This window comes from Pristis pectinata, chromosome 5, assembly GCF_009764475.1.
Source record: "Pristis pectinata isolate sPriPec2 chromosome 5, sPriPec2.1.pri, whole genome shotgun sequence".
Classification (NCBI taxonomy): domain Eukaryota; kingdom Metazoa; phylum Chordata; class Chondrichthyes; order Rhinopristiformes; family Pristidae; genus Pristis; species Pristis pectinata.
This window is the reverse complement of record NC_067409.1, coordinates 115,493,520-115,519,697: the sequence shown is the minus strand read 5'-3', so window position 1 is coordinate 115,519,697 and position 26,178 is coordinate 115,493,520. Positions and strand designations below refer to the sequence as shown.

At 45.3% G+C, this 26,178-nt stretch overlaps 1 protein-coding gene across 1 annotated transcript; it reads left to right on the top strand.

Moving 5' to 3' along the window:
• Positions 1 to 12,460: 12,460 nt before the first annotated feature.
• On the top strand, positions 12,461 to 22,637 carry LOC127570458 (pro-neuropeptide Y). The gene is made up of 4 exons (XM_052016069.1): positions 12,461 to 12,580; positions 13,225 to 13,412; positions 21,773 to 21,856; positions 22,359 to 22,637. The coding sequence occupies exons 1-4, from the start codon at positions 12,476 to 12,478 to the stop codon at positions 22,381 to 22,383; spliced, it is 402 nt and encodes a 133-aa protein (XP_051872029.1). The 5' UTR covers positions 12,461 to 12,475; the 3' UTR covers positions 22,384 to 22,637.
• Positions 22,638 to 26,178: the final 3,541 nt, after the last annotated feature.

The window sequence follows — 26,178 nt, the reverse complement described above, 5'->3', positions numbered from 1 at the left end:
CATTATATTTGTTAACATTTATATTTCAGGATCTGGGTGTTAAGAGCAAGGCCAGCACTTCATGCCCATTCCTTATTGCCATTGAATTGAATGGCCTGACAGGTAATTCCAAAGGGTATTTAGCAGTCAATCACTGTGAATTCTTGGTGAATCACATATGGATTAGGTCAAGTGAGGACAACAGATTTCCATCCCTGAAGGGCAATTGATGAACGAGGTGGGTGTTTACAGTCTGGTAGTTTTGTCGTCATCTTAGCAATAACTAGTTTTGATTTTAATTCCACAGTGCAAAACAAATTTAAATTGCACAATTCAACATGATGGGTTTTGATGGGGTAGTTCGTCCAGGCCTCTCGATTACTGGTCTGCTAATTTAACCATTGCACCACCAGCGTGATAGTTGTAGAGTACCTAGATCCTGACCTCTGAATGTCTCTCTTATTGGAGATAATTGTTTGCTTGGCACTTGTGTGATGTGAGTATTCCTTGCCTCTAAATCAGTCCATGTCTGAATGTTGCCTAGGTTTTGCTGTATATCGGCATGGGCTCCTTCATTTTCTGGGGAGTTGCAAATGGAATTCCCAACTGAAGAATGGTACCCCCTTAGAGCAGGTACTTCTGGAGTCCAGGAAGTAGGTAGAAGGGTGTCTGTCAGGGGAGGGAAAAGGAAAAAGAAAACGAACAGGCAGATAGAGCAGAGGACCCCGGAGGCTGTTCCTCTCAGTAACAGGTTTTCCGCTTTGGAAGCTGCTGAGGGAGATGACCTACCGGGGCCTAGCAGCAGTAGCCAGGTCTATGGCGCTGGGACCAGTCCTGCTGCTCAGAAGGGAAGGGAGGAGAAGAGGAAGGCAGTAGTGATAGTGGACTCGATAGTCAGGGAAACAGATAGGAGGTTCTGTGGCAGTGAACATGAATCCCGGATGGTATGTTGCCTCCCAGATGCCAGGGTCCAGGATGTCACTGATCGGGTCCACAGGATTCTAGAGTGGGAGGAAGAACAGCCAGAAGTCATGGTTCATGTTGGTACCAACGACATAGGTAGGAAGAGGGATGAGGTCCTGAAAAGTTAGTTTAGCGAGCTAGGCAGAAGGCTGAAGAACAGGACTTCAAGGTTAGCAATCTCGGGATTGCTGCCAGTGCCTCGCGATAGTGAAGGTAGGAATAGGAGGAGATGGCAAATAAATGTGTGGCTGAGAAGTTGGTGCAGGAGGGAGGGTTTTAGATTTTTGGATCATTGGGATCTCATCTGGGGAAGGTGGGACCTGTGCAGAGAGGACGGGTTACACCCGAACCTGAGGGGGGCCAATATCCTTGCAGTCAGGTTTGCTAGGGTGGTTCAGGAGGGTTTAAGCTAGATTTCGAGGGGGAAGGGAACCGGAGGAGTAGGTCAGAGGAAGAAGGGGATGGGGAAAAGTCAGATCTGACAGGTAGAGAGGCTTTGAGGAAGGAGAAACAGAGTACAGGCTATAGAAGTAGTAAAGCAGATGGGCTAAAGTACATTTACTTAAATGCAAGAAGCATCAGGAATAAGGGACATGAACTGAGAGCTTGGATAAGTACATGGGACTATGATATTGTGGCTATTACAGAGACATGGCTGACATCAGGGCAGGAATGGATATTGAATATTTTTGGTTTTCAGTGTTTTAAAAGGGATAGGGAAGGGGGGAGAAGAGGAGGAGGGGTGGCGATACTGGTCAGGGACACTGTTACAGCTGCAGAAAGGATAGATAATGTAGAAGGATCCTCTCTAGAGTCAATATGGGTGGAAGTTAGGAACAAGAAAGGAGCAGTTTCCCTCCTGGGAATATTCTATAGGCCCCCCGGTAGCGGTAGGGATACTAAGGAGCAGATTGGGAGGCAGTTTTTGGAAAGATGCAAAAATAATAGGGTTGTTATAATGGGAGACTTCAACTTTCCAAATATTGATTGGCACCTGCTTAGTGCCAAAGGTTTAGATGGGGCGGAGTTTGTTAAGTGTGTCCAGGACGGATTCCTGACACAGTATATTGACAGGCCGACGAGAGGAAATGCCATATTAGATCTAGTTTTAGGTAATGAACTGGGACAGCTGACAGATCTATCAGTGGGTGAGCATTTGGGGGACGGTGACCATTGCTCCATAACCTTTAGAATTGTCATGGACAGGGATAGGAGCAAAGAGGACGGGAAGATATTTAATTGGGGAAAGGCGAATTATGAGGCTATAAGGCGAGAACTTGGGAGTGTAAATTGGGATGACATTTTTGAAGGGAAATGTACTATGGAGATGTGGTCAATGTTCAGGGATCTTTTGCAGGATGTTAGGGATAAATTTGTCCCGGTGAGGCAGAGAAGGAATGGCAGGGTGAAGGAACCGTGGGTGACAAGAGAGGTGGAACAACTAGTTAGGAAGAAGAAGGCAGCATACATAAGGTGTAAGCAGCAAGGACCTGACAGGGCTCATGAGAAATATAGAGTAGCAAGGAAGGAACTTAAGAAAGGGCTGAGGAGAGCAAGAAGGGGACATGAAAAGGCTTTGGCGAGTAGGGTTAAGGAGAATCCCAAGCTTTTTTCTCATACGTGAGGAACAGAAGGATGGCTAGAGTAAAGGTAGGTCCGATTAAAGTCAAAGGTGGGAGGATGTGCCTGGAAGCTGTGGAAGTGGGTGAGGTTCTCAATGAATACTTCTCTTCAGTATTCACCAGGGAGAGGGGTCTTGATGATGCTGAGGACAGTGTTGGTAAGGGTAATGTTCTAGAGTATGTAGATATCAAGAGAGAGGTTGTGTTGGAGTTATTAGAAAATATTAGGACAGATAAGTCCCCAGGGCCTGATGGAATATTCCCCAGGCTGCTGCGTGAGGTGAGGGAGGAAATTGCTGACCATTGGTTAGGATCTTTGAGTCCTCGTTGGCCACAGGGATGGTACCGGAGGATTGGAGGGTGGCGAATGTTGTCCCCTTATTCAAAAAAGGTAGCAGGGATAGTCCAGGGAATTACAGACCAGTGAGCCTTACATCTGTGGTGGGTAAGCTGTTAGAAAGGATTCTAAGAGATAAGATCTATGAGCATTTAGAGAAACACGGACTGATTAAGGACAGCCAGCATGGCTTTGTGAAGGGAAGATCTTGCCTCACAAGCTTGATAGGGTTCTTTGAGGAGGTGACCAGGAAGATTGATGAGGGTAGTGTAGTAGATGTGGTTTACATGGATTTTAGTAATGCATTTGACAAGGTTCCACATGGTAGGCTTCTTCAGAAGGTCAGAGGCCAAGGGATCCAGGGAGGCTTGGCCATGTGGATTCAGAATTGGCTTGCCTGTGGAAAGCAGAGGGTTGTGGTGGAGGGAGTGTATTCGGATTGGAGGGCTGTGACTAGTGGTGTCCCACAGGGATCGGTTCTGGGACCTCTACTTTTTGTGATATTTATTAATGACTTAGATGAGGAGGTGGAAGGGTGGGTTAGCAAGTTTGCAGACGACACAAAGATCGGTGGTGTTGTGAATAGTGTGGAGGGCTGTCGAAGCTTACAGAGGGATATTGATAGGATGCAGAGCTGGGCTGACAAGTGGCAGATGGAGTTCAATCTGGAGAAGTGTGAGGTGGTACACTTTGGAAGGACAAACTCCAAGGTGGAGTACAAGGTTAATGGTAGGATTTTGGGCAGTGTGGAGGAGCAGAGGGATCTGGGGGTTCACATCCACAGGTCACTGAAAGTTGCCTCACAGGTGGATAGGGTAGTTAAGAAAACTTATGGGATGTTAGCTTTCATAAATCGTGGGATTGAGTTTAAGAGCTGCAAAGTAATGATGCAGCTTTACAAAACTCTGGTTAGACCACACTTAGAGTACTGTGTCCAGTTCTGGTTTCCTCATTATAGGAAGGATGTGGAGGCATTGAAAAGGCTGCAGAGGAGATTTACCAGGATGCTGCCTGGATTAGAGAGTATGGATTATGAGGAGAGACTAAAGGAGCTAGGGCTTTACTCATTGAAGAGAGAGAGGATGAAAAGAGACATGATAGAGGTGTACAAAATATTAAGAGGAATAGATAGAGTGGACAGCCAGCGCCTCTTTCCCAGGGCACCAATGCTCAATACAAGAGGGCATGGCTTTAAGGTAATGGGGGGGAAGTTCAAGGGAGATGTCAGAGGGAGGTTTTTCACCCAGAGAGTGGTTGGTGCATGGAATGCGCTGCCTGGGGTGGTGGTGGAGGCTGATATGTTGGTCAAGTTCAAGAGATTGTTAGATAAGCATATGGAGGAATTTAAGATAGAGGGATATGTGGGAGGAAGGGGTTAGATAGTCTTAGGTGTGATTAGAAGGTCGGCACAATATGGTGGGCTGAAGGGCCTGTATTGTGCTGTATTGTTCTATGGTTCTATGGTTCTATGAATTGAACATTAGGCAATCATCAGCAAACATAGCCACTCCTGGTTTTACTATTTAAGGAAGATCTTTGATGAAACAGCTGAAGATGGTTGGTCCTAGGAGACTGCCCTGCGGAAGTCCTGCAGCAAGGTCCTAGTGCTGGATAGCTGGTCTCCAACAACTACAAACATCTTCCTTTGTGCAAGTTATGACTTCAACCATTGGAGTGTTTTCTTCTTGTTGGCCATCGCCTTTGGTTTTACTTGATGCCAAACTCAGTTAATTGTCATTTTGTTGTCAAGGACGGACAAGCCCGCCTCACTCTGGAATTCAGCTCTCGGTCCATGATTAGATGTGACGAGGTCAGGAGCCAAATGGTTCTGGCATAACCTAAAATGGGCATCAGTGAGTGTTGGAAGGTGCTGCTTCACAGCAATGTTCATGATGTCTTTCATTCACTTGCTGGTGATTGGAAAATAATGACCTGGATTAAACTTAGCCTACCAGGAAAAAGCTAGTCTATAGCGAACACCTCATCCCATTACCTCACCATTTATGCGTGGCATCTCCTCGTTCCAGAAAGATGACAGCTGATTTCAGTGGCTACATTCCTAATCTAGGTTAATAAAATGCTTGATGGGTGTCAAAAGTTGGTAAAAAAGGAGCACATATAATGAAAGGTAGCCTTCAGCCCCAGGAGCGTCACAATCCTTCAGTGAACATCCTCTAGCAGGGGACCGAACTCGAAAGTTAAAAAGAAACAGCATTCCCACATCTCCACCTTCCTTTGTTGAATTTATTGTCACCAATAAGGTCATCATTTTTGCTATGAGTCCCATCTCCCTGCATGATGCTGTATCCCCCCCAGTCCCTGCCTGTTTATGTGTCCGTCTAAATGCCTCTTAAACATTGTTTTTGTGTTTTCTTCCGGTTCCTCTCCTGGATGTGCGTTCCAGGCACCTACCGCTCTCTTTGTAAAAAACTTCCCTCACAAATCTCTTTCAAACTTTCCCCCACTCACCTTAAACCTATGCACTCTGATCTTAAACAATCCCACCCTGCGAAAGTAACTCCACCTACCCTATCTATGCTCTCATAGTTTTAGATTCTTCAGTCAGGTCGCCCCTCAGCCTCTGGTGCTCCAGTTTGTCCAACCTCTCCTTTTAGCTGATTTACTCCAATCAAGGCAACATCCTGGTGAACCCTCAGCACCCAGTACAAAGCCTCTACATCCTTCCTCTAGTGTGGTGAACAGAACCGCACATAATGGCCTAATTAACGTTTTGCACAGCTCAACATGTCATCCCAACTTTCATACGCAACGCTCCGACTGATGAAGGCCAGCATGCCGCATGCCATCTTGACCACCCTGTCCACTTGTGTTGCCATTTTCAGTGAGCTATGGACTTACACTAAAGATCTCTCCGTACATTGGTGCTCCTCAGGGTCCTGCTGTTTACTGTACACTTTCCTCTTGTATTTGATCTCCTAAAATGCATCACCTCCCACTTGTCCAGATTAAGTTCCATTTGCCATTTCTCCACCCAAATTTCCATCTGATGTACATCCTGATCTACAACCTTCCTCACTGTACACAACTCCACCAATGTTTGTGACATCTGAAAACTTACTAATCAGACCACCTACTTTCCATCTAAATCACTAATATATATCACAAACAGCAGCGGTCCCAGAACCAATCTCTCGCTGTCTTGGTGAAGCAGCCGGCATAATCAAAGACCCCACCCACCTGGGTCATTCTCTCTTCTCTCCTCTTCCATTGGGTAGAAGATACAGGAGCCTGAGGGCACGTACCACCAGACTTAAGGACAGCTTCTACCCCACTGTGATAAGACTATTGAACGGTTCCCTTAGATGATGAGATGGACTATGACCTCACAATCTACCTTGTTGTGACCTTACACCTTATTGCACTGCACTTTCTCTGTAGCTGTGACACTTGACTCTGTACTGTTATTGTTTTTACCTGTACTACATCAATGCACTCTGTACTAACCCAATGTAACTGCACTGTGTAATGAATTGACCTGTACAATCGGTATGCAAGACAAGTTTTTCACTGTACCTCGGTACAAGTGGCAAGAATAAACCAATACCAATACCAATACCAATATAGACCTCCAGTCAGAATAACACTCCTCTACCATTACCCTCTGTCTTCTGTGACCAAGCTAATTTTGGATCTTATTTGACTTAACCTTCTGAACCAGCTACCATGAAGAACCTTGTCGAAAGCTTTACTAAAGTCCATGAAGATAACATCCACTGCCCTACCCTCATCAGTCATCTTGTCACTTCCTCAAAAGCCACAGTCACATTCATGAGATGAGACCCACCCTGCACAGAGCCACGCTTACTATCCCTAAAAAGTCCATGCTTTGCAACTGCAAGTAAATCCTGTCCCTATGAATCTTCTCAAATAATTTCCCTACCATGGGGGATACAGGAAGTGACAGTAGATAATAGCTTCCAACAAGAATACATGTTTATAAAGAACATTTCTAAGGAAACTGCAGGCACATTGCTTGCAATTTTATATCAATTAATTTTAATAGCAACATTAAAATTTATATGGTATAGCAAAGTTTTGAGTTGCTCAAAATTATCTGAAACTAAGCCCGATGATTGGAATTAACATAATACAATAAGTCCAGCATTGAGTTCAATCATCTGTGCTAGCAAGATACAATCTAATGTGATGGAAACAGCTGTCACTATAATTGGAGTCACTCAAATGGATTTATCCTTGAGCTGGAAGTGATTGGTGCTAAACTGGTGATGACAGCACATGAACTGAAAGGCGTGCCAGTTCACCCTTTTTGCTGAAGATGGGATTTGGCTTGAAGAATTATTGTGCTTCACTGAACCCTCAATACACTTTATGGACTCATAAAATGGACTCATAAAATAATATTTTTCTGACTTTTTTTAAAAAGCAACCTCAGTTTTAAAAAAATATTTTTACCATGCTTGAACAGCAGCTGATAATGGCACGACAAATGAAGAAGCTGCTTGGTCTGAACCATCTGACCTTTATGATTGGCTCCTTTATGCAGTTTTAGATCACAAATCCTGGTTTATTTTCAACACTTGTAGGTGTTCAAAATTACTTGTGCTACCTCCTCACACTTGCAGGTCTATTTATGTATATGTTCGTGGTTTAAGGTGCAACTTAATATCATAATAATTTAATAATTCCATTGGTTACAAATGATCACATTTTTACAATCAGATGGAGGTGCGAACCTCTACATGTAACCACGCAGAAGAAAACAGATCAGTGGCTAATAAGAATAATAAGGAGGACGATCTTTCAAGTCTTTCAACACCTTCATAAATGTTTCACTTCAACCTTCTGTCTAAACCCAGACCCGGGTAAAGTCTCTTTCTGTTGATAGAATATCTCATACCTGCCCCATACTCATATTCTAAATTTACCAGAATGCCAAGATAAAAACCATAAAATCATACAATTTACTGAGTCAGGAAGATAAGATAAGATACCTTTATTAGTCACATGTACATCGAAACGCACAGTGAAATGCATCTTTTGCGCAGAGTGTTCGGGGGGCAGCCCGCAAGTGTCGCCACGCTTCCGGCGCCAACATAGAACGCCCACAACTTCCTAACCCATACGTCTTTGGAATGTGGGAGGAAACCGGAGCACCCAGAGGAAACCCACACATACACGGGGAGAACGTACAAAGTCCTTACGGACAGTGGCTGGAATTGAACCCGGGTCACTGGCGCTGTAATAGCGTTATGCTCTAACCCTAACCCTGATCAAATCTACAATGTTTCCTAAATAACTCCCAATGTGAAGAAAGACTTTCACAGAAATCAACGTCCACGGAGTTGAAGACTCAAATTTTTTTTGATGTCAGTCTTAATGAGCAAGTAACATTTGAAATTAACAGCCCTTCTCTCTTGAGGGTATTTCCAGCAGGCAGACATCAGGGTTCAGTGTGTAAGTCAGGTGGTTTGTATTTGGTCTCCATGCAGTATCATGCTTGGTGGAGTCAACTTCCAACTGTTGCCAAAATCACTCACTCACAGGAGTTCACCTTTCTCCCAGTGAACAGTCTCCCAGTCATTGACAAAAGCTGTGGCCCTCTAGATGGGGAGTCACTGGCAGGGCTCAGCAAAGTAACATTGTCGCTAAAAGGAAGGGGCACAACAGCAGAAATGTCTCCATATGGAGCATTGCTGGAGGATTGGATGCTTTGCCTCATGGAATGGTTGAAAGTCTTTCCCAGTTTTAAGAGTAAGAGTTATTGGACATTTGAGACAGAGGAAAGTCTTGGGCAGGTGTGATGGATGAATTCATTGCTCCAACAAAAGTCTAGTTTACTGACAGTGAATCAAAAGGACTCTTAGTGCAGCGGTTAGCGTAACACTATTACAGTGCCAGCCACCCTGGTTCAATTGCCGCCGCTGTCTGTAAGTTCTCCATGTGTCTGTGTGGGTTTCCCCCGGGTGCTCCGGTTTCCTCCCACATTCCAAAGACGTATGGGTTAGGAAGTTGTGGGCATGCTATGTTGGCGCCGGAAGCGTGGCGACACTTGCGGGCTGCCCCTCGAACACTCTGCGCAAAAGATGCATTTCACTGTGTGTTTCGATGTACATGTGACTAATAAAAATATCTATCTATCTATGTATCTATCTAACTTTAGCTAAGTTGAGAACTTTGCTGATCGCTTTCTAAGGTTGAAAGTGCTCACGTTAATGTCATGTTGCGGCTCTCAGTGGCCTTGGGTAATGATTGTTCTGTTACTGTGGGACCAGAGGAAGTTTCAGAAACAGCAACAGACTGCGCTTCATATCTGCAGCCACAGCGGGAGAGGGGTTCATTTTGGAAATTCAGCCAGCAGGAGGCTACAGCACACGCAGAGGACAAGACTGGACACCAGGGTCTGGGCAGGCTCAGGAAATCAGATTAGAAGGATATCAGCTCGCTGGAACAAGAGCCACTCTCCGATGGGCCTGGAGTTACTGCTTTCCATGTGATTGCCCTCAGCTTCCTTGCCCCAGTTCCAGATCACTCCAGTTCCCTCTGGAGACACACGCAGGGTCTCGCTGACAATTGTGCATGAACACAAGCAGATGACCAAAGCTTTACTTCCCACGCGGCCGGTGATATCAACCTTCATTACAACGAGGGCGGTCAGTGGGTGGGTGTTGGGACCTCTGGAGCCGTCTGATCCCCCCCCCCCCCTCCCCGGGTGCATTGGGTCGCAAACAGTTGGCAACCAAAGCAGCCCGGATCAGCCGGATAATCACCAGACATGTGACACCACACTGTGCAGCAGAGCGGGGCAATGCCCCCACGTTGGGAGGGAGAACACTCAGGAGGGGCAAGAGTTGGAAGAGTTGGAGGGAGAGGAGGCAGCGTGCCCTCACCCGGAGACACGGGGGCTGCCTCGCTGCTCATTTGACATCGAGATATCGACCATTTTCTGCCCACCCCCCACCCACACCAACCAAACCTACAAGCAGCCACGCCGGTCCTGTCCAACCATCACCGCTCGCCAGTCACGAACCGAACCCGCTTCAAACCAGGAAGCGGAGCTGCTGAAGGCCCGGGAGACAAGAACTGCCGCCGGGGTGATGCGGAGGGTGCAGTGGGGCGAACCCGGCCCGCCACAGCGCACAACTCGCCAAACTGCCAGCCCTGCTCTTGCCTGGAAGGGAGAGTGCACAGGTGTAACTGACCCTGCTACAACGCCAGGGACTTGAGTCGACACGTGTGAGTGCCGGGATGAGACAGATTCTCCCCACAGGGTCCCACCGATGCCTTTCCGAGTGAATGCGAAGTTTGCAATCAGACCCCCCGTTCAGCGCGCCCCCGCTACTGCGCCCACTGTCACTGATGTCGGGCTGTGATTCAGATAGAACATGTGTGAATCAGAGGCCGGGGCGTGGCTGTTAACAAAACCGGTTACACTTCAGTGACCGAAAGCAAAATGATGCGCCTTCTCTGCTCTCATTTGTAACTCGGGCACGTGGCTGCGTTCAGTCCTCGCACCAGAGATCTTTACAAACCCTCCACACCCAGTTTTCGGGAGCAAGAGTACCGCCGGCACTCAGATACTGACTCTAAGGACCCGAAAGCCGACACCAGAATCAAGGACGGAGCGTTTAAAGAAAATATTTGGCGTATTCCAAAATCTTTCAACACTGAGATTAGTTAAAATATCGAATCTTGCTCCAGTTGTAAACTGAGAAGCAGCGAAACAATGTGAGGTGATGGTGCGGAGTACAGCGAATTCTGCGTAACATTCCTTCGGCTGCAGCCGAGTTTATTGTCATACCTGCATCAACACTGCAGAATCCTAATTCACCCCAATGAGCCACTCACAGACATACACACTCACACACCGCTCTCCGTGTTAGAAACATAGAAAAACCTACAGTACAATTCAGGCCCTTCGGCCCACAAAGCTGTGCCGAACATGTCCCTACCCTAGAAATTACTAGGCTTACCCATAGCCCTCTATTTTTCTCAGCTCCATGTACCTATCTAACAGTCTCTTAAAAGACCCTATGGTATCCGCCTCCACCACTGTTGCTGGCAGCCCGTTCCACGCACTCACCACTCTCTGAGTAAAAAACTTACCCCTGACATCTCCTCTATACCTACTCCCCAGCACCTTAACCCTATGTTCTCTTGTGGCCACCATTTCAGCCCTGGGGAAAAGCCTCTGACTATCTACCCTATCAATAACTCTCATCATCTTATACACCTCTATCAGGTCCCCTCTCATCCTCCGTCTCTCCAAGGAGAAAAGGCTGAGTTCCCTCAACCTGCTTTCATAAGGCATGCTCCGCATTCCAGGCAGCATCCTTGTAAATCTCCTCTGCACCGTCTCTGTGGCTTCCACATCTTTCCTCTAATGAGGCGACCAGAACTGAGTACAGTACTCCAAGTGGGGTCTGACCAGGGTCCTAATAGCTGCAACAATACCTCCCGTCTCCTAAATTCAATTCCACGATTGCTGAAGGACAATACACCATATGCCTTCTTAACCACAGAGTCAACCTGTGCAGCCGCTTTGAGCATCCTATGGACTCGGACCCCAAGATCCCTCTGATCCTCCACACTGCCAAGAGTCCTACCATTAATACTATATTCTGCCATCATATTTGACCTACCAAAATGAAGCACTTCACACTTATCTGGGTTGCACACAAAGGTTGTCCAGAGAAACCAACCACACACACACCACTCTCCGTGTTGTAGAACAACCGCACAGAAAACACTCACAGGATCTTAGAAGAGCGGCTGTAATTTCCCTTCATGTGAGTTTTAGAAAATCAATTATTTACTGAGTAAATAAAGTGCTTAGAAAGTATTTGCCACTAATTTCCACACTTTTTGTCAACATGTATTCCGAATTATTCCAGTCAGGAATGCATCCGAAGTCGTTGAACCAACTGAAGGGTTAGACGGCTCACGCCTTCCAGTTGGAGACACCGCTATCACATTGAAATGGGAAAAATCTGACCACATGCTAACTATATTTTCCATATCGGCTGATTTCATTTAAAGTATGCTCTCGGCGCGTTAGCCGTGTTTCTTTAAACCTCTGTCACCTGGGAATTGTATCACTTTTAAAATAACAGACTTCGGAATCAAAAGAGGTGGGTCTGTTTGGAAAAGTGTAAATCCTATTCCGAAGACAACATACTAAGTTAAATGGGGAACCGCGGGCTCGCGGGTATATCCAGTGCATTTCCTTTCACGTACTTGCAGGTACCACACGGGGAGAGTGGGAGACGCGAATCATTTGGTGCCATCGCAATTCAGTCGGTGACGGAACTTAGGCTCCCCGTCCAAGTGTGTTATTGGTGCCTGAAGGGTCCAACGTTTTACTTCAATGTTACTTTGTTCGCGGAGGAAGGGACTGGCGTGGATGTGACACTGGGTGTGTTCTCAGCTAAAGGGAGGCGATCAGTTCTGCATCAGGACCTCGCTGACAGGTTTGCTGTCACGGCGCCGCTGACGTCCCGTCGGCATTGCAGGAATGTGATCGCGAATTCTGGTCAATGAAGCGTGACCAGGAACCTCCCTCACCCCACCGAGTGAAACACATAAAAAGCAAGACATGGCAATACTTCCTCAAACCGTCCCAGGAAGGCAGACATCCGCCAGACATCGGCGCACAGAGACGGGCGGCAGGTCCCCACCACACCATCTGCACACCTCAAACGTGAGTATGTTGGCCTCGGAAACGAACGTGTGCTCAATCTTTTTGTGTCTTCCAGTTAGCTGCAAAACAGAATGAAATGTATTAAAATACTTTACATACGAGAAAGAAAACATGTTATCTGTAACATAAATTAACTTGATTCATTGTGATACCCGGATTGATATTAGAGTTTGGTTGATCATGTGGAGATCAATTTAAGTTCTCTCTAAATTAATTCGTCATAGAAATGGCAATGTGCGTTTTATTTCCTGTACCAACGAAAACGACTGTTAATCAGTTTATGAATGATGTATACGAGGGGGGTGCAAGGGATGTAGAAACAGAACCCCTTGGCTTTCGCCAGTTGCCTGGAATTTGAACGCAGTTAAGGTTGAAGGTGTTCTGAGGAAGATTCTGAGGAATTGCGTGATGTTCAGACGGAAACCATTTCCAGTGTGGGTGCACACATTGAACCCTTGTGACTGTGGCTGGGCTGGAATGATCATTCGAGCGCAGACTTTAATTTGGTGATGATGATGTACCGGGAGGGATGCCAATGGTCGCTTTCTTTTGTAACTTTAGGTCTGTACTCGGACCTCTTTCAGTTCTTCCCGATGTGCGCCGCTTTTGAAGAGAGTGCCGCTTACTGTGCCTTCTCATTTCAGATGCAGACCAACATGAAGCTTTGGCTGGGAGTGTCGACATTGGCATTCTGCATGCTGATCTGTATCGGAACGTTGGCCGAAGCCTATCCTTCCAGACCCGATAACCCCGGGGAAGGTGCTCCCGCAGAGGATTTGGCCAAGTACTACTCCGCACTGAGGCACTACATCAACCTCATTACACGGCAGAGGTAAGGTCACCGTGAACCGTGAGACCTGTTCTCAGCGGATCCAATGCGTCTTGCAGCAATGGAAGGGGTCATGTTTGGGGCGAAGCGCAAAACTAACAGGAGAAGGGAATAGAGGAAGAAATAAATCACGGGAGATAGAGTGCACTTAACCTTTTAAATCAATCAAACCCATCGGTGAAGTTTTCCAATCCCTGGTTCTATCATGCGTTGTAAGTACTGAAGACAAGAGGTGTAGGTATGTCTCACACCTCTGACAGTCTGGTAATTGAATACATTCGTATTTGAAATCAATCTGAGTTTAAACGTTTGACCGCTATAACTTGAGAAAGTTAGCCCATTGGGCGCCATGCTGCGGGTAACAGCCCAGGTTTGTCCGGAATAACCCGAGGAGTCGTAACCCTTTGTCCAGTGAAGTGCCACCTGTAGCCTAAGGCAGTAAGGGCAGGGCCCAGACTGCGGCGGCGGGCTGCAAGGCCCGAACTCTGTTTTCATCCGTTGAACTGATACATTGAATTCCCACAAAATCGGGTGTTTGTTTGTACATTAATCCGGACTCTTACCCAGGCACAGGCGCGGTGATGCTGAGAATATCTGGACAGATCACTGCTTGTCAATGTTATGTTATTGGCCACGTCTGACTTCTGTTTTGATAATTTTTAGGGAAATAACGTCACGTTTACAACTTGACTGCAGTTCATTTCCGTTAAACACCAGCTCGTCTACTGTTTGGGGGGAAACTAGTTCCAGAAGCAAATTTTAAACAGAGGTTGGTTTCAGAGAATATTCTTCTCCAAACATAGAAGAGTCAGCACAGAACAGGCCCTTCGGCCCACCATGTCTGTGCTGACCACGATGCCAATTTAAACGAATCCCATGTGCCTGCCTGTGGTCTCTGTCCCTCCATCTCCCGCCTGTTCGTGTATCCGTCTAAATGTCTCTTCAGCGTTGCTGTGGTATGAGCTTTCACCGCCTCTCCGGCAGCCGTTCCAGGTTCCCACCACTCTCTGTGTAAAAACTTGTAAATCTCCTTTAAACTTTCCCCCTCACCTTAAATCGGCGCCCTCCAGTATTTGTCGTTTCCACCCTGGGAGAAACTCTCACTGTCTCCCCCAGTTGTGCCTCGGTCATTTTACAAACTTCAATCGGGTCCCCCCTCCGCCTCCTACACTTCAGAGAAAACAATCCATGTTTGTCCAACCTCTCCTCTGAGCTAATACTCTCTAATCCGGGCAACATCCCGGAGAACACCCCCTGTCCTGGGGCGACCAGAACTGCACACGCCAGCGGCAGCACACTCGCCGACTTGCACACTCAGTCCTGCCATATACGGCCGGCGGTACCGATAACTCTACACTGCAAACTCTATTTCATTTTTTCCCCAAACGGAGCAAATGTTGCCCACCAGACAGGGAGAAGTTGTTCAGGGATTGATCCGCATGGCAGGTGTTAACAGATCCCCAATGACAGAGATCGGGCTTTCTCTGCACACAACGGAAAGCTGGCCTGAAGTAAATATAGGAAGACCAACGCCAAACAAAACACAAGCACACAGTGACCTCAAATACATGTCCGAGCTGATCGGCAGGTTGCTCCACAATAACGAGCCCTCCCGCAGTTGGAACAAGAACGACATTCTGGAAGAACTTCAGGCAGCATCTGTGGGAAGAGGACCCAGTTCAGGTTCGGGTGAGGGACAGTTGGCCCAGGTAAACCGCAGGGTGGCGGGTCCGCCTCGGGCGCCTGATCGCCGACCTGTGACTTCTGAAGAGTAAAAGCTGTAACGTGAGCAAACTGTAGGCAATTCACAAACGGGAAGTTCCCGCAACATTTAGTGAAAGTAATGTCTGGGTATTTACAACGGTATGGACTAGAAAGATTGTTTCGGAAATTTCCTGCAAAGTATTGGAATACTGTAGGTCCAGTTTAATCCCACTCTATGGGGCCCGTGCTCCTCTCCCGCATGGTTACCCTTGCACAGTGCGATGTCACGCCGCAAACACTGTTGCTGAATTGGTTTAGCAAGCTGCACCATCCCTTGCGGTTGAACTCAGGCAGACTGCGGTCGGTGTTATCCCAGCGCGCCGTCCCACATCCCTGTGAAATATATGTTCACGTTTTAGTTGGGCGGTGGGTCAGGGGGCAGTGCTGCGGGATCTATTGTCTCCAAGTTTATCTGTTGGCCATCGTCTCAACATAGCGCAGTGAATGTGCAGCTTCTCAACAACTGAGCCATATTGGGGACACGAAATTGATTGAAATGCTGGAAACACTGAGCCAGTCAGGCAGTCTCTGTGCAAGGATAAAGTGTTGAAACATTAATTTCTTTACGTTTATTGTGTTTGAGGCAAAGATTGAGGGGAATTTAAATTTTCTCACAACCGTTTCTTGGGAGAAGGCAGGATAGACTATTGAACTATAAGACTATTGAATGGTTCCCTTCTCCGATGAGATGGACTCTTGACCTCACAATCCACCTCGTTATGACCTTGCACCTTATTGTCTACCTGCACTGCACTTTCTCTGTAGCTGTGACACTTTACTCGGTATTCTGTTATTGTTTTACCCTGTACTACCTCAATGCACTGTGTAATGAATCGATCTGTACGATCGGTGTGCAAGACAAGTTTTTCACTGTACCTCAGTACAAGTGATAATAATAAACCAATACCAATAAGTTAAGATGCTTTAAACATGTTGAACACTTTTATAACGATGGTACTGCAATGTGTCTTGGTCTGGGTTGAAGATCACAGCTTTTCCTAATTCACGCTGGACTTGCCACGTTTGAATAAACTGCACCTACGAGACAAAATAACTCCTCTCATGAAACAAGAATAAGGCGCCAAACCTGTCGGTCTCTTTGAAAAGGCTGTGCCCTGAATCTTCCTGCCTGGCTCCTTCCCAACATCCCGCAACACCTCCTCCTGCAAGTGAGTACACCCGACCCTCCTCACCGAGCTGTCAGGCACTGAGAAAGTGAGCCGACGATGCAAGCCCGTGATCCGGTGAGGGGTGACGGCGAGGGAATGTGGCCCGCTCCTGCTGCCAGTTCCCTCTGTTCTTGTCGCAGCAGGAGTACCCGCGTGTGGGCACCAGAAGTTATTGCCAGTAACTCCCCGCAGGTCTGGCACCGCTTCTCCACCGTTACCCGCAGAACCCCATGGACTGCTGCATGTCAGATAGTTACACGCTGTAACTGAACGCTGCACCGTGTTGGGGAAGGTGCGGCCAAAGTCAAAGGCTTCCTGCGCCACAGGTATCGTTCAGCAAGCTCCCAGGTGCTAAAACTTGGTCCATCTGCATGTGTCGATATTCTCTCAGATAAGTGTTTGAAAATAGTTTCTTATGTTAATGGTGGTTTTAACTTCTACCATGATCTCCATTTATCAATTGACAAAAGGTTTGACAAGTTTGCTAAAGTTGTGTCTCTCACTGGTTTGGTGACCATAAAAGTTCAGCGTGATTGGCTGTTCCATCTGCACGATGATGTCACCATTGGCGTATGGTGGGGACCCCTCCCCATCCCAGAGCTGATGGAAGGCAAAGTGATTGGTAAATTGGTTTATCATTGTCACATGTACCAAGGTGCAGTGAAAACCTTGTCTTGCATACTGTTCGTACAGATCAATTCATTCCATAGTGCACTGAGGTAGTACGGGGGGAACAACAGCAGAATGCAGAATGAAGTGTCCCAGGTACAGAGATATTCAGTACACCTCTGGGCCACAGGCTGCTGCATCGTTGTGGCCTGAGGGAGAATATTGTGAATCTGATAAACAGTTCAGGACTTCATTTGTCCTTCTGTTCCTGAGAAGGTTCTCCTTTACTCCAGTTTGCTTTAATGTTAGACGTTTGACTTTTCAGAGAGACTGCCTTTACTGGGCCTGATACATTAAGGAATGTCAATCTCCAGAGAGAGACCCAGTTTCCCCTTTACAGCATCTAAATGTTTGGCAGTTCTGCCTTTTCATCTCTTCTGGGGTATCTGGATGTTCATTCCAGGTGTTGATTATGATTTGTTTAAACTAATATTTCCTAGTATTAATCGTTTGACAAGTTTGAACCTGTATCCACTGTTTGTACCTTGTAAATAAAGAAAAAGCTCAAGCCTAACTTTCTCCTCAGCTAAATGATTTTCAGGTTATATTTCATAGCAGGAGACTGTTCGGCCCATTGACCCCATGCTGGCTCACATGGCAATCCCCTTTCCCACTCATTTTTGCTGCAACATTGTAAAATGGCATGATAGTGATTTTTCTTTTCCTTTTTCTGTATTATTGTAAATTTGGGCATCTTTTAATTTCATGTGTAATTATCAACTGGTCATAGAATATCTGGGTCATAGTTTCCATTTGAGCTCAACATTTTACATTTTTGGTGTCTTTGCCTTACGGTTAGCATAACGCTTTACAGCGCCAGTGACCTGGGTTCAATTCCGGCCGCTGTCTGTCAGGAGTTTGTACGTTCTCCCCGTGTCTGCGTGGGTTTCCTCCGGATGCTCCGGTTTCCTCCCACATTCCAAGGATGTATAGGTTAGGAAGTTGTGGGCGTGCTGCGTTGGCTCCGGTAGCGTGGCGACACTTGCGGGCTGCCCCCAGAACACTCTACGCAAAAGATGTATTTCACTGTGTGTTTTGATGTACATGTGACTAATAAAGATCTTATCTTATCTTACATACTGCTCCTAGCTCACTCTCAAATTTCTGAGCTCATTCCTTTTACTTCCACTAGGTTCCAGCAGCCATAGTAGAATCTGCGGTAACCCTAATACTTTTTAACCGAATCTCAGGTTACTTAGGCACCTCATATTCTGCCTGGGCAGTCTCCAACCTGACGGCATCAACATCGACTTCTTCAACTCCCAGTAACTCTTCCTCTCTGCCCCCCCTCCCTTTGTTTCCCCTTAACCAACAGGTCCCATCACCCCACCTCCTTCCCCTCCCCCACCCTCCCCATCTGCCCCTCACCCACACATTCCTCCCTCCAGTTCCCCTCCCCACCTCCTTCCCTTTATTCCACGGTCCACTGTCCCCTCCTATCAGATTCCATCTTCAGCCCTTTGTCACTTCCTCCTATCACCTCCCAGCTTCTGACATCATTCCCGCTCTCCCACTGCCTCACCTGTCTACCACCCCCTCACCTGGATCCACCTATCACCTGCCAGCCCGTGCTCCACCCCTTCCCCCCACCTGTGTATACAGCCCATCTCCCCACTTTCTTTCCAGTCCCAATGAAGGGTCTCGACCTGAAACGTCGACTGTCGATTTCCCTCCACAGATGCTGCCTGACCCGCTGGGTTCCCCCAGCATTTTGTGTGATGCTTACAGTATTTAACCTTTGTCGTTTGCAGAACTCAAATAACGAAGAATGAACGTATTATCTTCCATTGCTTTAGCAGCATATCTTTGAACATTTTTAATCAGTGAAATGAGATTCAATTTAACTGTGTGACATGTATCAAAAACAAAATTATTATTGAAGAAAATTATTTTGCAGGTACAAAAACTGTGCATTCTCACAGATGTTGAACAGAACTTTACTGCAGCTAGTGTGATTAAAGCTAATGAGAAATGCTGGCTTCAAGCTGACTCCAAGCATAACTGACAGAGCACATAATTAATGTTAATGACAAATTGTGCATCCACCGTTTAATGACAGCCTGTTGTACATTTTCAGTACTTTATATCAGGATTTGGACATGAGTCGCCCATTCAGACTTGCAAGCTGTCAATGACATGATGCCTGATAGGTATCCTTTTTCTATTTTCCCACCTTGGCCACCTTACACCAAGATAATTAATTAAGCTAGCACCTACTGTGCTTTTTCTAGGAGCTTCAAACATTTCTACCATCCTTGGTGTGAAGAAATGTTTCCTAACTTCTCTCCCAAATGGACTGCTCCTGATTTTTAGGTTGTTCTCCTGGTCAAGGAGTTTTGTGCAAGCAGGGACGTGTGTCCATTTTACCTAACATTCCTTTCACATTCCCAGAAATCTTTAACGTCAAAACTGTAAAATTATCCCTATCAGAAAAGGATAAATAAGTTGTATCTCATTTGAAAGTGAAGGCTGATGGGTGACCTAAGAGCAGTTGTTAAAACAACAGAAGGATTTGGTGGAGGAGGCACTGTTTCCACTGTCAGGTTGCACTGTTTCCACTGCAAGGAGACACTGTTTCCACTGCCAGGTTGCACTGTTTCCACTGCGAGGAGGCACTGTTTCCACTGTCAGGTTGCACTGTTTCCACTGCGAGGAGGCACTGTTTCCACTGTCAGGTTGCACTGTTTCCACTGCGAGGAGACACTGTTTCCACTGTCAGGTTGCACTGTTTCCACTGCGAGGAGGCACTGTTTCCACTGTCAGGTTGCACTGTTTCCACTGCGAGGAGGCACTGTTTCCACTGTGACGAGGCAATGTTTCCACTGCGAGGTTGTATTTTTTCCACTGTGAGGTTGCTCTGTTTCCATTGTGAGGAGGCACTGTTTCCACTGTGAGGTTGCACTGGTTCTACTGTGAGGAGACACTGTTTCCACTGTGAGGTTGCTCTGTTTCCACTGTGAGGAGGCACTGTTTCCACTGTGAGGTTGCACTGGTTCTACTGTGAGGAGACACTTGTTTCCACTGTGACGAGGCAATGTTCCCACTGCGAGGTTGTACTTTTTCCACTGTGACCTTGCTCTGTTTCCACTGTGAGCTTGCTCTGTTTCCACTGTGAGGAGACACTGTTTCCACTGTGAGGTTGCACTGTTTCCACTGTGAGGAGACACTGTTTCCACTGTGAGGTTGCAGTGGTTCCACTGTGAGCTTGCTCTGTTTCCACTGTGAGGAGACACTGCTTCCACTGTGAGGTTGCAGTGGTTCCACTGTGAGGTTGTACTGTTTCCACTGTGAGGAGGCACTGTTTCCACTGTGAGGTTGCACTGTTTCCACTGTGAGGAGGCACTGTTTCCACTGTGAGGTTGCACTGGTTCCACTGTGAGGAGACACTGTTTCCACTGTGAGGTTGCACTGTTTCCACTGTGAGGAGACACTGTTTCCACTGTGAGGTTGCAGTGGTTCCACTGTGAGCTTGCTCTGTTTCCACTGTGAGGAGACACTGCTTCCACTGTGAGGTTGCAGTGGTTCCACTGTGAGGTTGTACTGTTTCCACTGTGAGGAGGCACTGTTTCCACTGTGAGGTTGCACTGTTTCCACTGTGAGGAGGCACTGTTTCCACTGTGAGGTTGCACTGGTTCCACTGTGAGGAGACACTGTTTCCACTGTGAGGTTGCACTGTTTCCACTGTGAGGTTGCACTGTTTCCACTGTGAGGAGGCACTGTTTCTGAAGGCCACGGATATGAGACACGCATCAAGAGTTTTAATAATGAATTCACGAGAGGCCCTTTACCCAGAAAGTGGCAAGGATGTGGAATAGTCTCACCAAAAGGAACAGCCCAGACAAATACTGGAGATGCAGTTAGGGGGAAGCTACATCTTCCCACGAGAGAGAAAGACATTGAGTTATGTGAGGAGAGCTGGGAGCAGATGGAAGTGGGGCGTAATCAGTGGCACGTGCTGGCGGGATGGAGTAGCCTATTTCTGTGCAGTGCAGACTGTGTTGTTGGTCCTCAGTGTAACTCGACTGAATCAATGCTGGACTCCTTTCAAGACTAATGTCCTTTCTGATGTGTCATGGCATGAACTGAACACGATACTGCTGTTTACAACTGTGTCATAACTTTGCCTAGACAGTCAGGAAGGTTAACGTTCCAGTAGCCTTCCTGATTGTATATTTTGTATCTGTCTCTGTACGTGGACCTCTACATCTTTGGACAGCACCATTCCCATCTTTTCACCATTATATTCTATATACATTTCTGCTGAAGCACCTCCTCAAGATAGCTCAGTTCATGAGGAAAGCAGTTCCAGCCATTTCTGAGGGGGTTTTGGATAAGCATTTTTTTTAAGATGCTGCTTGATGAGCTGCTCATTTTCAGTACAATCCATCTTTACTTCCATGACCTTGTGGGTTTCTTGAGCTGAATACTGAATATGAATAGACAACTGGAGAAGTAAACCTGACAAACTTACCTAGAGTGCCCTCTGTGTGACTCCAGTAATATAGTCGACTCCTAAACTGCTTGGACCAGGAGCAGTTATGGGTGATCAATAAACACTGCCAAGGGATGCCCAGATCCTGTGAATGAATTAAAAGACTACCTGTGCTTGAAAAATTCCAAGATAGTCATTGTATGAATAGAGTTGTTTGACATTTATGGCTTTTCAAAAAAAATCTGCAGTTCAATATTTGTAAATCTAATCAGCTGGGTGACTTCAGTAATTTTCTAACAAAAAGTATTAAGACCATTTGTCTGCAACAGGTATGGAAAAAGATCCAGCCCTGAGGCCCTGATGATGACCGACCTCATGCTGCGAGAAAATGCAGGAAGTTTTCCTAAATACAGGTGACTACGGAAACTTTTGTGATCTATAGTTTTAAACAAAATCAATAGGCTCAGCACTGGATATGCTGTTTGAAAGGTAGGGGTGGATATACATTAAATGAATTTTCATTGCATTGTTTAATTTCACCTGGATGGAAGGAGTGTATTTAACGGTGGCTTTCAATCATTTACGAATGAATAACCTGAAAGTGGTTTCATTTTCCCTCCTGACAAAATGGGCACATTTCCCAAATAAGACTTATTTCCGTGAAGCAACACACAAAATCCTGGAGGAACTCAGCGTGTCAGGCAGCATCTGTGGAGGGAAGTGGACAGTCCTGATGAAGGGTCTCGACCCAAAACGTCAACTGTCCATTTCCCTTCACAGATGCTGCCCGACCCGCTGAGTCCTCCAGCACTTTGTACGTTGCTCCAGATTTCCGGCATCTGCAGTCTCGCTCGTGTCTTCTTTCCATGGAAATATCAGCAATTATATTTACTCAGAATTTATTTCTGTTTGCAGGTATGATGAGCCTTCCATGTGGTGATGAAAGTCTACACTTTCTTTAATGTGAACGTACATTCCAGTTAACATATCATTGCTATGAAAATGAAACATTCTCACTGATCCTATAGAAGCCAATGCATGTTGCTATTATTTAAATCTGTAGAACATTTTTTTCCTGCATCATAAATTGTATATAAAGTTTATTTAAATAAGTTACATGTACATTATATATGTAATGCATTATAAAGCTGAAAAAGAAATTATTCTTTGTATGGTAAGGACAGGTTTGTGCTATTAAAATTCAATAATAAAACAATACAATCTAAATGGAGAATTGTATAAAGTTACCTAATTATTTCATAAAGCTGCTCTAGAAAGTTCATCCAATATCAACATTATCTGTTGATAACATCTGGGATCTCAGTGACTTGTTCTGTGCATCATAAACATTGCACTTCTCTATGATTATGTGAATTTCCACAACTAGTGTTCCTTAACTAGTGTCAAAATATATAACATGTTTACTATCCCCTAAGTATGTAAGGCTAAACTTTCTTCCTAGTCATGTTGATAGATAGCCAAAACACGGTCTCTTCTGATTGCAAAAAAATGGTTTCACTGAGATGTGACTGATGTCATTTAATCGAAGGAGCAGTTGACGACTTTGTACTTGGGACCCCGAGCATGAGATACAACAATATTTTTATCACACTTTCAGCATAACAAAACATCCCAAGGCAATTCAATGAGTATGAACTAGTGAAACATGCTGCTAATCCACACAGGGTGTTAAGAAAGATGACCAAAGAAAAGGTTATAGAAATTGGATTAAGGGTCAATTTAACAGAAAAAAGGTTTAGGCAGGGAATTCCAGAATTTCGGGGCCTTGGACACCAGAGGTATAATGATTGAATGTGGGAATGATTCAGCAGCCAGCAATGGAAGAGCACAAATGTAGTGAGTGGACAGTGTTGGGGTGGATTTTGACACCATGGAAGAATTTGAAAACAAGTGTAAGAATTTTAAAACCAAGTTGTTGTTTTACGTTTGGAAGTCAATGAAGGCCAACAGGGCACAATGGTGAGGACAAGCAGGCTTGGTGTGAGTTAGGATATAGACAGCAGGGTTCTGAATGACCTCAAGTTTCTGGAGACTGAATCGAGAAAGATGAGCTCGGAACGTATTGAAGACGTGGTTGACAAGGTGAGGGGAGATGGTGGTTGGGTGGGGGTGGAGGGAGTGTGGAAAGGAAATGCAGAAGAAAAAGCAGATGGTCTTGGTGATGGGACAGATATATCAGGAGTTCATCTTGGGTTGAAATATGGCAGCAAGATCTTACGTGGTAAAGCGATTCCCTGAAAGAGCCAACATTTATGATGAATTTGTGGCTAGAGGAGTCCAAAAGATAGGGGTTTCTGCAGTTCCCGCAAAACTTAACCCAGGAACCATTAAAGTTTCTGTCAGCAGGTTCCTTGCTGCAGCAGTGGGATTGCCAGTTTGGTGGGAAGCAGATGTGACTCAAATATCAGAGTTGTGGGGTGTCGGATATCATGATGAGGTAAGGCCAACATCCCTGCTCCTCTGGTGCATGGAAAATGCAGCAGAGTCACTATCCCCATGGATGAAATTCATCCCATCTCTCTCCAACCCACAGGCAATAAAACTAAAAGTTAAGCTTAAAACATCTCAATGAACTCTCCACTCCCTGGAAGTATGATGGCCAGACAAGGAGCCAAGGCCTCCTGCCTCCAACAAAGGCACACGTTACTGGACTAACCATAACATATATTCTTTCCACTCTTCCCTGGTGGGGAGGATTGGACTTAAAACTGCCCCCATGATTCACGATTTATTTTTAATGAATATAAAGCCATGATTTTTGATTTTTCACTGTTATAAGATTTGCAATTATAATTCTTGCTACATTATAAATAGCCAGGGATGTGTTGAAATACTAGAGCTGTGAATTACTTTCTGGGACATGTTCCTCATACAAATTCTCATCCTTTTTTTTCTCTGGTATTCTACACACAGATGTACGTTTCTCCAGCTAATGCATGTGCTCCTGAAAACTAAAGATCCTGAACTTTCTTTTCAGACTGAACACTTCAGCAAATAAGTACCCTCTGTGTGAAAAAGTTGTCCCTCAGGTCCCCTTTAAATCTTTCCCCTCTCCCTTAAGCCTATAACCTTCTAGTTTTAGACTCCCCTACCCTGGGAAAAGATTGTGACCATCCACCTTATCGATGCCCCTCATGATTTCATAAACCTCTATAAAGTCACCCCTCAGCCTCCTACACTTCAGGGAAAAAGGCTCTGATCTATCTAGTCTGTTATAACTCAAGCCCTCCAGTCCTGGGAACATTTGGTTATCTATGTTTTGCTGGGCTTCTTAAAATGTATCTGCTTTCACATTTCCCATATATGAATTTTCTTACTTCCAAAATTAAAACAGTGAAGTCATCTGGTTTGATGTTGCATATATGGATAAGTACATGTGCTTTTGTAGATTTTTAAAACATTTTCTTTGTCCTTTCAACCCAAACAAAGGGCTTGAATATAAATGACGATTCATACATTTCCTCAGATAAGATTTAACGTTTTCACTCAACAGCAGGTAATGTGAAATTGGGAATGGTGATGATAAAGAAAAACTTATTTTGCTCAAGATGTTTTTCTTTCCAATGAACTGCAACAATTTGCACAGTCATAGGCTCAATCCTAATATACCTCATCTCCCGAGGGACACTGACAACTCAAGATATAGCTTTCAAGCATTATAAAGGATAAATGCCTGGCCATCAGTCCAACATTCAATTGTGGCTGCTGGAGCTCCATTGATATTCCCATTACACTAACTGTTCTATTACACCAACTGTTCTCTTGCTGTTATGATACATAAAATATTTCAGAAAAAACTTTTTTAAAGATCTTTGCATCATTACTCTGTTAGAAGTATACATGGGCAGTTAAATCATGAAGAGCTATGCTTTCCACTGAAAACACCTGATAAAAGGATATTATTACGTGCTGAAGACTTGAATTCTTTAATATGGATGTATGAACAGCTAACTTACAGAAAGATTAATCTTGGCTGAGACATCTTACAAATAAAGCCGAAAACATGTTAATTTATATGAAAACACTTTCATTTTACTTCACCATTGACCTGAAAACCAACCAGCTGGTTACCTTTGATTTAGGTTTCCAGAGGATGTTGCAATCCCCAGGTCTTCAATGGAATACATTGATTATTGGAAAGCAGATGCTTAATTCAAGTTTTACATTCTAAAGCTTATCTAGTTACAGGAATAGACAAATAAGTTGTTTAATCGCTCTCAAACTAAGGTGTCTATTTTCTTACCACATCATTCACTTCTTTATCTAGAAATGTCTCCAACTGTTATTTGAAACCATTTATTTGCACTTCAAAAGGTTTTCCTTGATACATTATCCCAGAATTCCATTACAATTTGCTGACCATTAATTTTGACCTTGTGCTCTTATATCTAAACTTCCACCAGAGTGCACCATTCCCCTGGATTAAAGTTGCCAGTTCCCATCATGATCTTAAAAACTTCACATAGATCAACACAGCAGTTCCCCTCTTCCACAGGAAAGGAAGTACGTTTTCTTTTCATTCTATACATTAAATTATTAACAACTGCACCTTGGAATCATGTTTGCTGTCCTTCCTTACAATATCCCCCAGCAATGAGTCTTGATGCAGGGCTGAGACCCAAAACATCGACCATCTCATTGCCTCCATGGACGCTGCCTGACCCACTGAGTTCCTCCAGCAGCTTGTTTTTCACATCTTGTCTGTTCATCAGGT

Bases quoted from the DNA above. Each gene is read 5' to 3' on its own strand.
- LOC127570458 (XM_052016069.1), top strand. From the start codon at position 12,476: ATGGCAATACTTCCTCAAACCGTCCCAGGAAGGCAGACATCCGCCAGA. The intron at 13,413-21,772 runs GTAAGGTCACCG...TGTCTGCAACAG, and splicing joins AACCTCATTACACGGCAGAG to GTATGGAAAAAGATCCAGCC. The intron at 21,857-22,358 runs GTGACTACGGAA...TTCTGTTTGCAG, and splicing joins GGAAGTTTTCCTAAATACAG to GTATGATGAGCCTTCCATGT.